We start from the raw sequence: 13,660 nt of genomic DNA on the forward strand, positions 1-13,660 counted from the left end.
GATGAGTCACATTTTCAACATACTGTCTGTCTTTCTGTATATCTTCCTGTATGAGCTGTTCCTCCCTTCCTGTTGAGCTTGGATACTTGATTTACAGTAACTTTTCAGAGTTTAGATTTCTTTAAACACTGTGTACACCGGAAGTGATTGCTGTTGCACCATAGCAGCTTGCAGTTGTCTGCACTGCCATCAATTACGGTTAATTAAGCTAAATACATGAATAATAAAACTGTAAGTCTTATAATTTAAATTAATGTAAATATCACATTTTAAAATTAATTTACTTTGAACATTCTAAGGATTTGGCTAAAATAATGCATGCAAAATCACTGAAAATAGGAAAACAAAAAATATTTACCCATTATTCCAATTTCCTATTTTTTGCATGCATGCATTATATATATATATATATATATATATATATATATATATATATATATATATATATATATATGTTCACGGAGAGGTAGTAAGCGGCCCAGATGTTTTTGATTTGCGAATACAAAGCCACAAAAACTTTCTATACAAACATGTAGGCTAATAGAAGTGCACACATTATACATGGATCAACCTTGAACTTCTGCATTGGAAAAGTGTGCTTATGTAGGCCTGAAACCTAAATATGTGAACATAAACGCTTCTGGCTAAGCTAGCTCGGTTGTGTTGTGTTCTGAAATGTCTGAAGGTGCAATTCATAAAGCGACACAGGTATGTTCTGAATTACTGGTGTTGATTTGAAGGCTGTGAAGAGTACTTCTAGCCAGTTTTCTCTTGTAGATCAATTACGGACAATCAAGGGACAATCAATCTGCTTAAAGTTAGTTAAACTGTTGACATATTTATTGCTAGCTACCTGAATAATAACATCCGGTTTATTGCACTGACTAGAGGTGTAACAATACACTCATGTCATGATTCAGTTCGATACTTGATATTGATCTCTCAATACCTTAAACAAAGCTGAAATGGTTTAAATAGTTTTTTTTGTAATTTTTACTTCTTAAACTTATAATAAACAGTTAACAAAAGCACTGTTCATTAAAAAGTTACATTTTGGTATTACCGTACATGAGGAATGGACTACATACATTTAAAAAATGTTAAATAATTTTTTATGTATATATTTTAATTTTCTCTCTCTCTCTCTCTCTCTATATATTATTAAATGTTTTTTACAGTGTCCTTGTTACACGCTACATGTAATTACTACAGTAACAACTATAAATTATGCATAAAATTACATGCAACTAGCTTTAAACCAGACCTTAATCCTAACTACATTGTAACAAGGACACCTTAAATAAAGTGTAACCTTAATTTAATGATAATAATTGATTAACATGAAAGCTCAAATGTGTGACCTTCTTGGTTTACCTTATTTTATGTTTAATTAAATCTGTCCAAACTTTCATTTTGAGTGAACTATACACAATACGTACATCATCAATACATATTTCTGCAGTTTTGTATTGCAATATATTGTGAGAATATATTGTTACACCACTAGAATAGTGTCAGGATCATGGACTGTCTGTCATGTTTTGCCCCGGTTTCTGTTCCCTTATTTGGTCATGCTCCTGTCCTCATTTTGTTAATTAGTTTCATTAGCTATCCCATGCACCTGTGTTTCCCCAATCATCCCCTGTATTTAAGTCCCAGTCTGTGCAGTCTGTCTCTGTCAGGTCTACGTGTGTTGCTCAAGCTCCTGTTGTGGATTATTCCCAGTGTTTCTTCGATTAAAGACTGTTAAATGCTTCCTCGTGACTCCAGCGTGTTCCCTGAACAGCATAACGTGACAAATAAGACATTTGAAGGCAACTTTTTACCGCCGCAGTAATGCAAAAAATCATATACGTAATGCAAAATGCAGTAATGCAAAAAATATCATATATGAACTCATATGCACTTGCAATATCTCGAACATTTGCATATACATTTGTATAATTGTGAAAAGAATGATTCTGGTTTCATTTTTAGTTATGTATTTGAATGTAGAAGTTGTCTATAAATCAGTCTCCAAGCCTAGCCTAGTTGGCTTTAAAAGACCTACCTCAATTCTTTTAACTTTTTATATAATATTTAGCAAAAACAGTCCATTTTTTGGTACTGTTTTAAGACCATGAGCTAGCAGGTAATGGTTAGACTTGAGAGTGAACGACAGTACTGTACTATGCTTGATATCTTTAAAATATCTGTAGTTCACAAACTCTGAGAGAGTTATATAAAAATATACAATGATATGGTAAAATACATATATGATATCAAAGCTTTAATATACCATGATTATCAATGGTGAATTGTGAAATCCCTCTTTGTAATTTTCCTCAATATTTGGACTAATCATATTTGCCATTTCAAGAACGTAATAATGGTGTTTTGACATTCTAAAATATCTGCAACTCGTCCTGCCATCTATGATGTCATATTTGACCAGACGCCATCCAAGAGTTTATTTCATTAGCGATCGGTCACCATTGATCTTAAACATCTTTATCCTGTTTTTCCAAATATTTGAATTCCACACATGGAAAACAGCCCTTGGCCACAGCTTTGAAAAGTAGTGGACAGAGATAAAGATAGACAGAAAACATACCGTACCTTCATGCCATCTCTCCCTGGAGCCCCGGGTGGACCCTACGAACACACACAAAAACATCCCGATTAAACACACAACCATACATATCTATTAAAATTACTGGACTTTTCCCCCATCAAATATATAGGTTTAATTTTTTATGACTGCATAAGGAAAAGATGTGTACTTTATACTGTATTATACATTTATTTATCCCAATTTTTATCAACAGTTTGCCTTTCAATATGTAACAAATCAATTTATAAAATAAACAAATATTCCATGTGGTCTCTCAATTAATATGAAGTCATGAAACAGCAAGCAAATCACTAGAAAAATGCAGTTTATAAAAAGTCTTTATTGTGCTGTAAAAAAGTTTATTAATGAAACTTGCAGCTTTAGAATTGTGATAAATAAATACATGCATACATAACATACACACATATTTAAAAGTACCTAAAATATACAATTGTTCATGTTTAAAATTTCAGTTTAGAAATATGATATAATCGTTAAAAAAATATTTATCTTGCTGTACAAATATGATCTAATTCAATAGAGAAAAGAGAATTGTACATATAGAAAGAACCTAAAATATTCAGTTGTTCATGTTTAAAAAGTTAAGTTTAGAAATACAGTAATGTGATTGTTAAAAAAAATGTGATGTTAAAATTGAATTAAAAAATATTAATGAAACTTGCAGCTTTAGAATTGAAATCAATCAATAATATACAGTTGTTCATGTATAAAAAGTTCAGTTTAGAAATATAGCAATTTGATTGTTAAAAAATGTGATTGTTAATATAAAAATATTTATTAATGAAACTTGCAGCTTTAGAATGGTCATAAATAAGTAAATAAATAAATAATATAAAATTGTTTAAAAGTTCAGTTTAGAAACACAAATGTAACGAAGTCTATCATGCTGTAAAAATATTATATTGTAAATACCTTTTTATTTTAAATGAATGAATGAATGCATGAATTTATGCTTAAAGATTCATCTCTGAAAAGGCTTCATAAAATAGCTTTTTTATCTGACCAAAACCATATGACAGCTAAAGGCCAAACTAAGGACCCTAGGCTCTCCAAGACAGACATATTTATATTCATTGAATTATAGATTTGATGGTCCTATTCATTCAACTCTCAAATATTTTCACACATCAAATCATGCCTGTCAAGATCTCTAGGGCAGATCTGAGCCATATTTGTACCAGAATGGAAAACATGATTCATCAATCTAAAAATACGGCATTGAATTCTTCATGCGGGTGATTAGAGAGAGCTAGTTCTGGGCCGGCAGCAACGTCAACAGTCCTTTAGTAAAGACACCGAGGGCATGCGTTCACGGCCGGAGCGGTTGTGACAGACAGGGGAGGCCCATAACTACACATGACTTATATTTATGCACATGCAAAACACTACAAGATCCCACAGACGCAGCTCCTTAGCCAGCGTTTTCCAAAAACACTGCATAACTTCTCATTTATCAAATTAAGAACTGAATCTTTGAGCACTCTTGAACTAAATTCACGTTATGAGCTACGACTCCAGAGCATTGAAGGGCTCATGTTTCTAGGATTCATAAATTACTGCAATACTTCAGCAGTATTTTTCTTCATTGACGACTTGTGCTTCAGCGATGAGGTCCAATGCATTAAAAGCAAAAGGTCGACTGTATCGGACGGGTTAACAGTCGGCCTCAAGAAGCACTCAGGCCAAAGAAAGCAACCCATGTGCAGTAACGCAGTCAGCCTTTTCCCTGTTATTGCCATTATCATTTGTCAACATCCAGAGGTAGGATGAATGCTGTGCTCTGGTATATTGATAAATGTAATGTTTCTACACACACAAACTATAAGAAAAGTTTGGCACACAACCAGCTTTCTGGTAGGAAATATATCAAGCAACAATCAAAAAGAACAGGATCAAACATGATAACGGAGGACAGAGTTAGAAGAAAAGAACAAAAAAGGAATATGAAAGTGCTTCCTGTTACCCGTCCTAGTTTCCACCCCACCTGCAAAGACGCCCCCCTTCAGAGAGTCAGAGGTCAGCCAGCTGAAGGTCAGGGGGTTTGGGGGACACGTGTTCAAACGGCGGCCCAGGCGGAGGTGACCCAGCTAGGCATGAGTCGATAGCAAAATCTGGAAAGCTAAAAATGCAGCTAGACACTTGCTATTAAAGTCACATCTCTACTAAATATCAACTAACTAAATAAATATTAAGTAATTTAAAGTAAATTAAAAAAATAATAGATGTATTAATTTATAACGTTAACATTAAAATTTATTTATTAAAATTAAAAATAAAATAATTGAATAATAATATATGTAAAATTATTTATTAATACAAAAACATTAGGTAACACTTTAGTATAGGGACCAACTCTCACTATTAAGTAGTTGCTTATTAGCATGCCTATTATTAACATATTGGCTGTTTATTAATGCTTATAAAGCACATATTCTGCACAACCATATTCTACATCCCTAATCCTACCCAATATCTAAATTTAACAACTACCTTACTATTACTATTAATAAGCAGCAAATTATGAGTTCGAGGCAAAAGTTGTAGTTAATGGTTTGTTAATGGCGATAATTCGACTTTAAAATAAAGTGTGACCAAATATTATATTATATGATATTATATTAACATTAAATATTAATAGTTAAAGTTTCAAAGTGCCTAAAGTGTTAACGTGATATTTTATAAACTTCTATGACACTTTATGAACTTTCCAATCTCTCATTTATTTAAAGGGGTCATATGATGCGATTTCAAGTTTTCCTTTCTCTTTAGAGTGTTACAAGCTGTTCGTGAATAGATAAGATCCCTAAAGTTGCAAAGACTAAAGTCTCAAACCCAAAAAGATAACTTTATAAAAGTTAAGACTGGTCCACGCCCTCCTAAAATGCCTCGTTTAAACACGCCCCCACATGTGTGGGAAGATTTGCATAACACCGCCCAAATATTCACGCAAAGAAAGAAGGCGTAAATTTATTGATGCTGCCACAGCCGCAGAGAGATGCTGTGTGTTTCGTTGCGAAAGCGAAAATACTTTGTTTGGTCTTCTAAAAGAGGACACGACTAGAAATCAGTGGTTAAGTTGTATTTACAACACTGTTCCAGAACAGTTCAACCCAAATATTCAGATGTGTCCAGCGCATTTTATGGAGGACTGTTTCCTGATCCTGGGAGAGTAACACTACAATGCCGGCTGTTCTGACTCACAGTCTGTAAGTAGGTTTTCATATTTAAAGAATTTGCCACTGACAATTCAAACATGAGTTTTGAGCAGTGTAGAGTAGCGCTTCTTGTTTGTCATTTCTCCGATCACAAATGCAGACATGGTTTTATATTTACGCGGCGCGATGCAACGCAATGCGTAAAAAGACCATATAAGTCATTATAATCCATAATTATGTCCCCACTGGATGCAACAAATGCCTCGTTTATAATGGGTTTTAATGTTTTTGTCTCGTCGCTCCGGGACACAGCATCACAGTATGGTAAGGGGCGTAACATTCCCGTCACACGCTTGAGGTATTCGGCCAATCACAATGCACTGGACAGCTGGCCAATCAGAGCACACCTCGCTTTTCAGACCGATGAGCTTTGTAAAAATCGACGTGTTTCAGAAAGGCGGGGCATAAAGGACAAACAACAACGTACAGTATGTGGAATATAATCAGTTTTTTTAACCTTAAACCGCATAAACACATTTCATTACACCAAATACACCAAATAATGTTCTATTTAGCAACATCATATGAGCCCTTTAAATGAAAAATGTAATAAAATGTTTTATGATTTTTATGTTTTATGATTTAAAATGTATATATTTCTTAATTGATAACATTAATATTAAAATGTATTAAAATAATATAAAAATATTAATACAATTAAATTACAATTAAAAAAGTAATACAATTATTTAAATACATTGAAATAGTAATGTTATAAATTAATAAATGTATTAATATTTAAATATTTTGAAATGCCATTTTTATGAAAATGCCAAAATAAAGTAAGAATGTTGGTTTAATTGAACTTAAAGCCACTTCCATACTTTATTTAAATTTAAAATGTAATTTAGTTAAATATTAATATTTACTAATTAATGAATTAATTGAGTAATATAAAAATATTTAATAATAATACATGTATATATGTATAGCCTAAATGTGTACAAGCATATTTGAGTCAGCTCTGCTTTCAAAAAAAAAATCTTATATCTTATATATTAAAAATATCACAGACATTGCTGCATACATGTAAAAAGAAAAAAAATAATAAGTGTGATTGGATTTTTAAAAATTATTATTTTAAATTTGGTCAACTTTCAAATGTGGTCCTAAATTAAACATCAAATCTGTTCTAATTGCCTGTGATTGTGCCATCACAACTCAAGGAAGAATGTAAAGTCTGTATAACAATGCCCTGCAACCACTCCACCACACCCTGGCATCATGGTGGCAGCTGTATGCTCAAGCAATCACTACTGACATTTGTTGTTGAATTGTACTCTAATGATATAATTCGCATGAATGATGGGATGTTACTGTAAGCAGTCTTTGAAAATGAGACAGCGTATATCTTTTTTTGGCAGGGTCACTTTGATATGGCACAATGATTAACATAAAAACTGTTAATGGTACTTCACGTCAAAAAAAGTGTGTCTTGGCAGAGCATTAAATGTAAACACAGTCAGTAATATCTTAAGTCAATGTAAACGATCAGGACATAAAAACGTGTGTGTGTCAAAATACTGGATCAGTCCATTAAGCCTTGCAGTGTTACAGTGTGATAAATTTGCACAATCTCTTTACATAAATCTAGATTTGTCCCAAGCAGACCAAAGCAACCGTGAGAAGCAGGATATTTTGTTGCACTCTCATTGGTCCAAAAGCCAACAACCACATATGCTAGAAGTGCGAACACTCTGAGTGTGATGATATGAGTGCAAATGAAACCGATCCTGCACCTGCTTATCCAGTTTCACTCTTACAAGGCTGCTGAAACTATTAAGAGCCTCCCGTAAAAGCAAACACGAAGTGGAATTGCATCCAAAAACAAAGAATTCCATGGCTATGAGAGCTCAAAACTGATTAAGTCCCAAATGAGACCAGACAGTACAGATTTACTCAGCGTTCGTGACCTTAGAGTAAAAATATTTCAAGTACAAATGCATCTGAAGTGTTTAAAGAAAACATTCAGTGACATTTCTAGTGTCAACAACATACCGGATTGCTCAGTAGATCTACAAATATCCACGGTCGTGAACTTAAGACATTGTCTCCAGAGGCTAGATACACACATATTGCAAAGTGATGGTTCGGCTGAAGAGGTTAACGTTAGAAAGTCTGCTGTGATTCACAGCGCTTGTAATTTGAGTGTGAAAAAGTGTGTGTGTGTGAGATGATAATTCATTATGTCCGTCGGTCTGGGGAAGAATGTGTGAAAGAGTAATGAGGGTTAACAGTCCATAACAGGAAGTGTAAAGCGTGTCACCGTCGAAAGCAACCACAGGTCAGTGAGCTGCAACACCTTCATGCTGTGTCTAAAATGAAGCTTGGCTCAATAAATCTGCAAATGCTGTGTAACAATGAAGATCAAGTGCAACTAACAATTAGGAAGTTACTCAGCATCTTAAGAATGTAAGTGTAATGCGATGTTTATCATCTTTACAGCAGGGGGGCTCAATCCTACTCCTGGAGGCCTGACTTCCTGCAGTGGTTATGTCTAAATGCCTGATCCCAGCAAGTTTAGATTTCCAGCATTAAGGACACACGTCACGTTTTCAAACACAACAATGCATCTCTATTAACTCTTACATCCACTTCTGAAATATTGAACTATGATAATCTGCTATTTTTAGCCAAAGGCTAAGTCTTTTCTGCCTGTGCGACAAAATTTTTTGTGCGGTCGCACTGGCGCGACCACCGCGTTGGTGAACTCATAAGCGCTGCAATTTCTGTTGCATATGAGAAACATCAAACGGCAAACGAAACTGAAAGCATAACGAAACGGCGCTTAGAGAGTATACTCGCCGCGTCAGAACGAGCGCGAAGGTGTGCGAAGCACTGTCACCATTAGTTTTTCTTTTCTTTTTGTTTTCATTTTTGAAAAACTTGTAGGCTATACAGTGCATGAAAAGCAAACTGGTGCTCTTCTGTTTCTTTTGGTGTATGACTCCCCCTTGTCTCGTATAAAAAGCACAATAATCGCAGCTGTCTGAAACAACCGCGGTTACATCAAATAATCGCGATTAGACGGTTATTTAATTATCGCGACAGGCCTATGTACAATAATAAAATACAATAATGTACAATGTATTTTTAATATGTGTACATATTAAAAATGGTTTTCCATAATTTAAATAAAACTGAAATATAAATAAAAAATTTAATAAAAAATTAAATTATTAAATGAAAATATAATACATGATATTACATCGTATTATGCACACAACTGAAATATAAATAAAAAGTAAAAAATAAATATTTGATGAAATGTCAACTTCAATGAAAATTAGAAATGTTGCCTTAGCAGTTAACTGAAATAAATTAGGTTAAGGTAAATAAAATGACTAAAAATAAAACTTAAATTAAAATAAACAAATGATAAATAGATATATAATAGATATTAAAAAAACTAACCAATACAAATGTCAAAAGCACATAACAAAATTACTAAGACTTAAAGTAAAATGAAAACTGAAAATATAAAAAATAAAAGCTAATTCGAATACTGTAATAATATAAAATAATACTAAAAGAACACTGATTCAATTATAGTTTTATATATTATTTTACTAAAATTGGTACATGAAAAAAAACATGATTTATTATTATTATTTTTATATTTTAGCTTATATCCACCACCTAGACCACCTGCACACACAAATAAAAAGCTTTTTTTTAACTGGGTATCTATCACTTTTCACAAAAATAAAAATAAAATAAAAAATAGTGCTTATCCTTTCAACATCAGCTTTACAGAAAAGAGTGTCTTAGTCCCCCCAGTGAGGCGACTATTACAAGAAACATTTTTTTTTGCAATTACTGTTTACTTTCATGTCATTTAGCTCCTTCAGGTGTGAACAGGCCTTTACTCAAGGTCTCAAGGGTCATTTAACAACGACAGGTCTGTGTGTTATACGAGCACTAGAAATAAACCTTAGAAGGAAAGTAGATTTCCAGGCATAGAATAGAGCAACCTCTGTATTATAGCCTTGAACCTGCTTTAGTACATCCTTTAGTAAATCATAATAGATGTGGACATCCATCTAGACTGATATTAAAGAATGTAAACCAAAGGCCACCCAGATGTCACAAAATAGATGCTGAGCCAAAGCAAGTTATCTTCATAGAGCTTAATGGTGCGGCAGAGACAAATGGCATTGGAAAACAACACCACTGCACCGTGTCCCACGCAAAACATCAAGAATTAATGGAGTAGTGCAATCAGATTGTATGCTTATGCTAGACTAATTATTATAGATGCAGGAAAATTAACTAGAGCACATTAGTCCTCAAATCTGACACTTTAGATACTGATTACAGCTGATAAGTGTTTAGGTTACTTATGAAGACTGATACGTACCACTGGGCCACGGCGTCCCTGTTTGATATGCGACAGGTCCGGTGAGGGCCCCATGGGCCCCATGTCGCCTCTAGGACCGGGCATGCCTGGTGGCCCCATTTGTCCTGGGGGACCAAGGGAACCTTTGGGTCCTGAGCTCCCTGAGAGAGACATAAAAAGAGACAGGTTTACAGAAGAGTGGCATTGGGAAAAGAATGGAGAAACAGAATAATAAGCAGCATATCAACAAAGCTCACCTGCAGGGCCAGGTGGCCCTGGAGATCCAGGTAAGAATGAGTGCGTCATCATCATCTTTTCACTGGTCATCTGTTTATTGACCTCTGTGTTGCACGGCAACAAGGCAATCTGATGAAAGAAGAGTTAAACAAAACACACAGAGCATTCAGGGACTCAGTGTTTCACTCACTATAGTACTAGACAAGACAACAGAAACATGACATACACTTTTTTTTTTTTGGTTCTGAAGCTCAAAAGAATCAAGAACACAAGATTTGCATTCAGTTTTATAGGAACAGTAACCCATAAATGAAAATAAATATCATTATTTGCTCCTTCTAATGCCAATCCAAACCCAAAATGTTGTTAATTCTTTGCTGTAAGAATCTTCAATAAAGAATCTTCATGCTGCAAAAAAATAAATACAAAATAAATAAAATAAAATACAAAATATAAAATAAAGAATATAAAAATAAAAGAAATGAATAAAATATAAAAATAGAAAATGAAATAAAAAAAAATGGAAAAGTAATATAAAAATGATAAAAATAAAATAAGTCACATAAAATTACAAATTATATAAAATAAAATGACTAGTAAAATTAAATAAACATGAAAAATGAAAATACAATAAAATGAAATACAATAAACTAAAAAAAATATATGATTTAGGAATAAAGACTACAAGCCACATATTACTTTTTTCATTTTATGGAATTTTTTGACAGACATGTCACTATGAATGATGTTTATATGGAAAAGAACTGCATTAAGATGTGACATATTCAGTGACATAATGGTGACTAAATTTGGTTAAACTATTCCTTTAAGAAAATGTATAAGGATGTTACTAATCATCTATCAGGAGGGGAAGGCTAAAATATGTAATATTAAAAGGTAGATAAAAGAATTATAATTTAAACCAAAGTAACGTGAGCATGTAATCTGATCTATAAACTGTAACATCTGTGTACATGCTGTTCGCAAAAACAGGAAATCTCTGAATTATTCAACTTGGTGGATGGACTGAGATCAGTGCCTGTCTTTTACAAGCCTTCTTTACAGAGTATTTCACTTCAAAGAACTTGCTGGAAGTATCCATTACCTTCTAACCTCTGAGCTCTGGACATCAGTACACACACACACACACACACACACACACACAGACCTTTGAGGTCTCGCCACACACAGTAGATACAGCCTTAGGCCTAGCGCATAAATCTGTTTAAGTGTCTGTGTCCAGCACTTTTGCAAGCAATTTAAATCTCATTTGTCATTGTTTCTGGTTTTGATTTGTGCTGGGTTCCTTGGACTGCACATATTTTAATCCCATGTTGCTCCGTGTGCCAATGTCAACCACAATGGTCAACCAGTGTCCATTAAACAGTGGAGTCAAATGCCTACATAGTAAACTACCTTCTAAGGCACAATCCTAACAGTCATTAAACCACATAAATGGCTAATTTGGTAAGAATGCTATACTCTGTACTCTACAATAGTTCATTTTGAATTTTACTTACATTTTATAATGATATTGTCAAGTACTGAATTGTATACTGACCACAAATTTTGTGAACTTTTTGATTTTTATTTATTAAATGTTTATAGGTTTTAATGTTGAAGATGCTTTTTAAGCTCACCAAGGCTGCATTTATTTGTAAAAAAACAAAAACAAAAAAACAGTCATTTTGAAATACTTGTAATTTTTTTTTCCATTTTAATATTTTAAAATGTAATGTAAAAAATGCACATATGTTATATGTTTAAAAATGTAATTTATTTCAGCTTGAATATTATTTTATTCTAAAAAGTTTGAAAGAACAGCATTTACTTTAAATGGAAATCTTTTGTAATATTTTCATCAGTCATCTTTATAGTCATTTTTGATCAATTTAATGCATGCTTGCTGAATAAAACTATTATTTCTTAAAAAAACACTTTCTAATCAAGTATATTTATTATCTTGGATTATTTTTTACTGAGCTTTTCTCATTGCATTCTGGGACTGCATTCTTCACAAAGACATCTTAAAAAGCAAATATAATTTCAGCTATTTAATGGATTTCAATAATCTAATCTATTCTAATCTAAATTATCATAATTACAGCATTTGCATTGGAAGATCGCTAGTTTTTGGAAGAGAACTTGATGAGGCAAAAGGTAAAGAAAAGAAAGAATTTCATTTCATTAAACTGAAATAACAAAAACATTAATAAATCTAAAAATAAATTAATAAATAAAACTTGAGCAAGCCAATATCTCCTCTTCCAAACAAAACAATGGGGGGGGAAGTTACAACAACGGTCAAAGAAACGATTCATAACAATCATATCAATGTTTTTGTTCTCCCAGAACCATAAGCCTTGCCTCACTCTCACTAGTTCAATACATTTTTTGCTCTCAATCTTTTTCCTCATAGTCTGCTGGACCACACGCACAAGAGCTATATATCACGCCGTGACCATGAGGGTGCTGAGTGGATTTGTTGACAGTCTCGCTTTGACTGCAGAACACTGACTCTGCGCCCTCAGCCCGTCTAAACCGCATCACTGCATTCAACGTGATTTACTAGCCTGCAGCAAGGACAGACATAAGTCACACTACCAGATCGCTCAGCTGTTCGGCCCGTGCTTTATTGCTTTTTATTTCGCCTGTAAAGTCACCAACACATCCCTGAAGACTTGTATAACCTGAGTCTGACTTGCTCGTGAAACATTGGCAGGTAGGTTCTTGTTGGGTCGACTCGCGTCTACGGAATAAAAACATGCATATAAAAGGAAATATGCTGCTTGTTTTAGCGAATAAGCCCAGCAGGTGGAACTGGAATAGGGCACCTTCTGTTTGAGTTGGAGAACGGTCATCTTCATCTGATGGAAGTCTTCACATGTGGCCGAGCACGTTCTCTCTTTCATGACGTTGTCTGACTTCTCAAACAGTGGAGCTGCAAAGAGACAACATGAATGTGGAAGTTAAGAAAGGTTGATGGACAACGCTAAAACGAATCAGCTGCTAAGCAAAAAAGTTAAAACATGATGGCAAAAGCTGAGAGAACTATTGATTATCAATACACATATTTAATGCAATACAAAAGTTCCCAATGAAAGCAATTAAACATTTTTTTTTAAATGGACTGTTGTACCCAATATGTGTCTATGTATTTTTATGCTTAGTGTAATGCATCTTAGTTTAGCAATATGGTAACATCAAATTTCAATGAAATCAGTGTTGACCTTTGTGAAAAAGAAGTACATTTAA

General features: G+C 33.6%; 1 protein-coding gene across 1 annotated transcript in view; it reads right to left on the bottom strand.

Moving 5' to 3' along the window:
* The window catches only part of LOC107600894 (collagen and calcium-binding EGF domain-containing protein 1-like), a 60,356-nt gene that overhangs the window by 617 nt on the left and 46,079 nt on the right, over positions 1-13,660 (bottom strand). Inside the window, exons 6-10 of the mRNA XM_016292871.1 lie at positions 13,240-13,346; positions 10,426-10,534; positions 10,190-10,329; positions 2,594-2,634; positions 24-85 (exon numbers count right to left, since the gene is read on the bottom strand). Of these exons, the coding sequence (XP_016148357.1) occupies positions 24-85; positions 2,594-2,634; positions 10,190-10,329; positions 10,426-10,534; positions 13,240-13,346 (459 nt within the window). The remainder of the gene's footprint in view (positions 1-23; positions 86-2,593; positions 2,635-10,189; positions 10,330-10,425; positions 10,535-13,239; positions 13,347-13,660) is intronic.

This window comes from Sinocyclocheilus grahami, unplaced genomic scaffold (assembly GCF_001515645.1).
Source record: "Sinocyclocheilus grahami isolate Dianchi unplaced genomic scaffold, SAMN03320097.WGS_v1.1 scaffold294.1, whole genome shotgun sequence".
Lineage (NCBI taxonomy): Eukaryota > Metazoa > Chordata > Actinopteri > Cypriniformes > Cyprinidae > Sinocyclocheilus > Sinocyclocheilus grahami.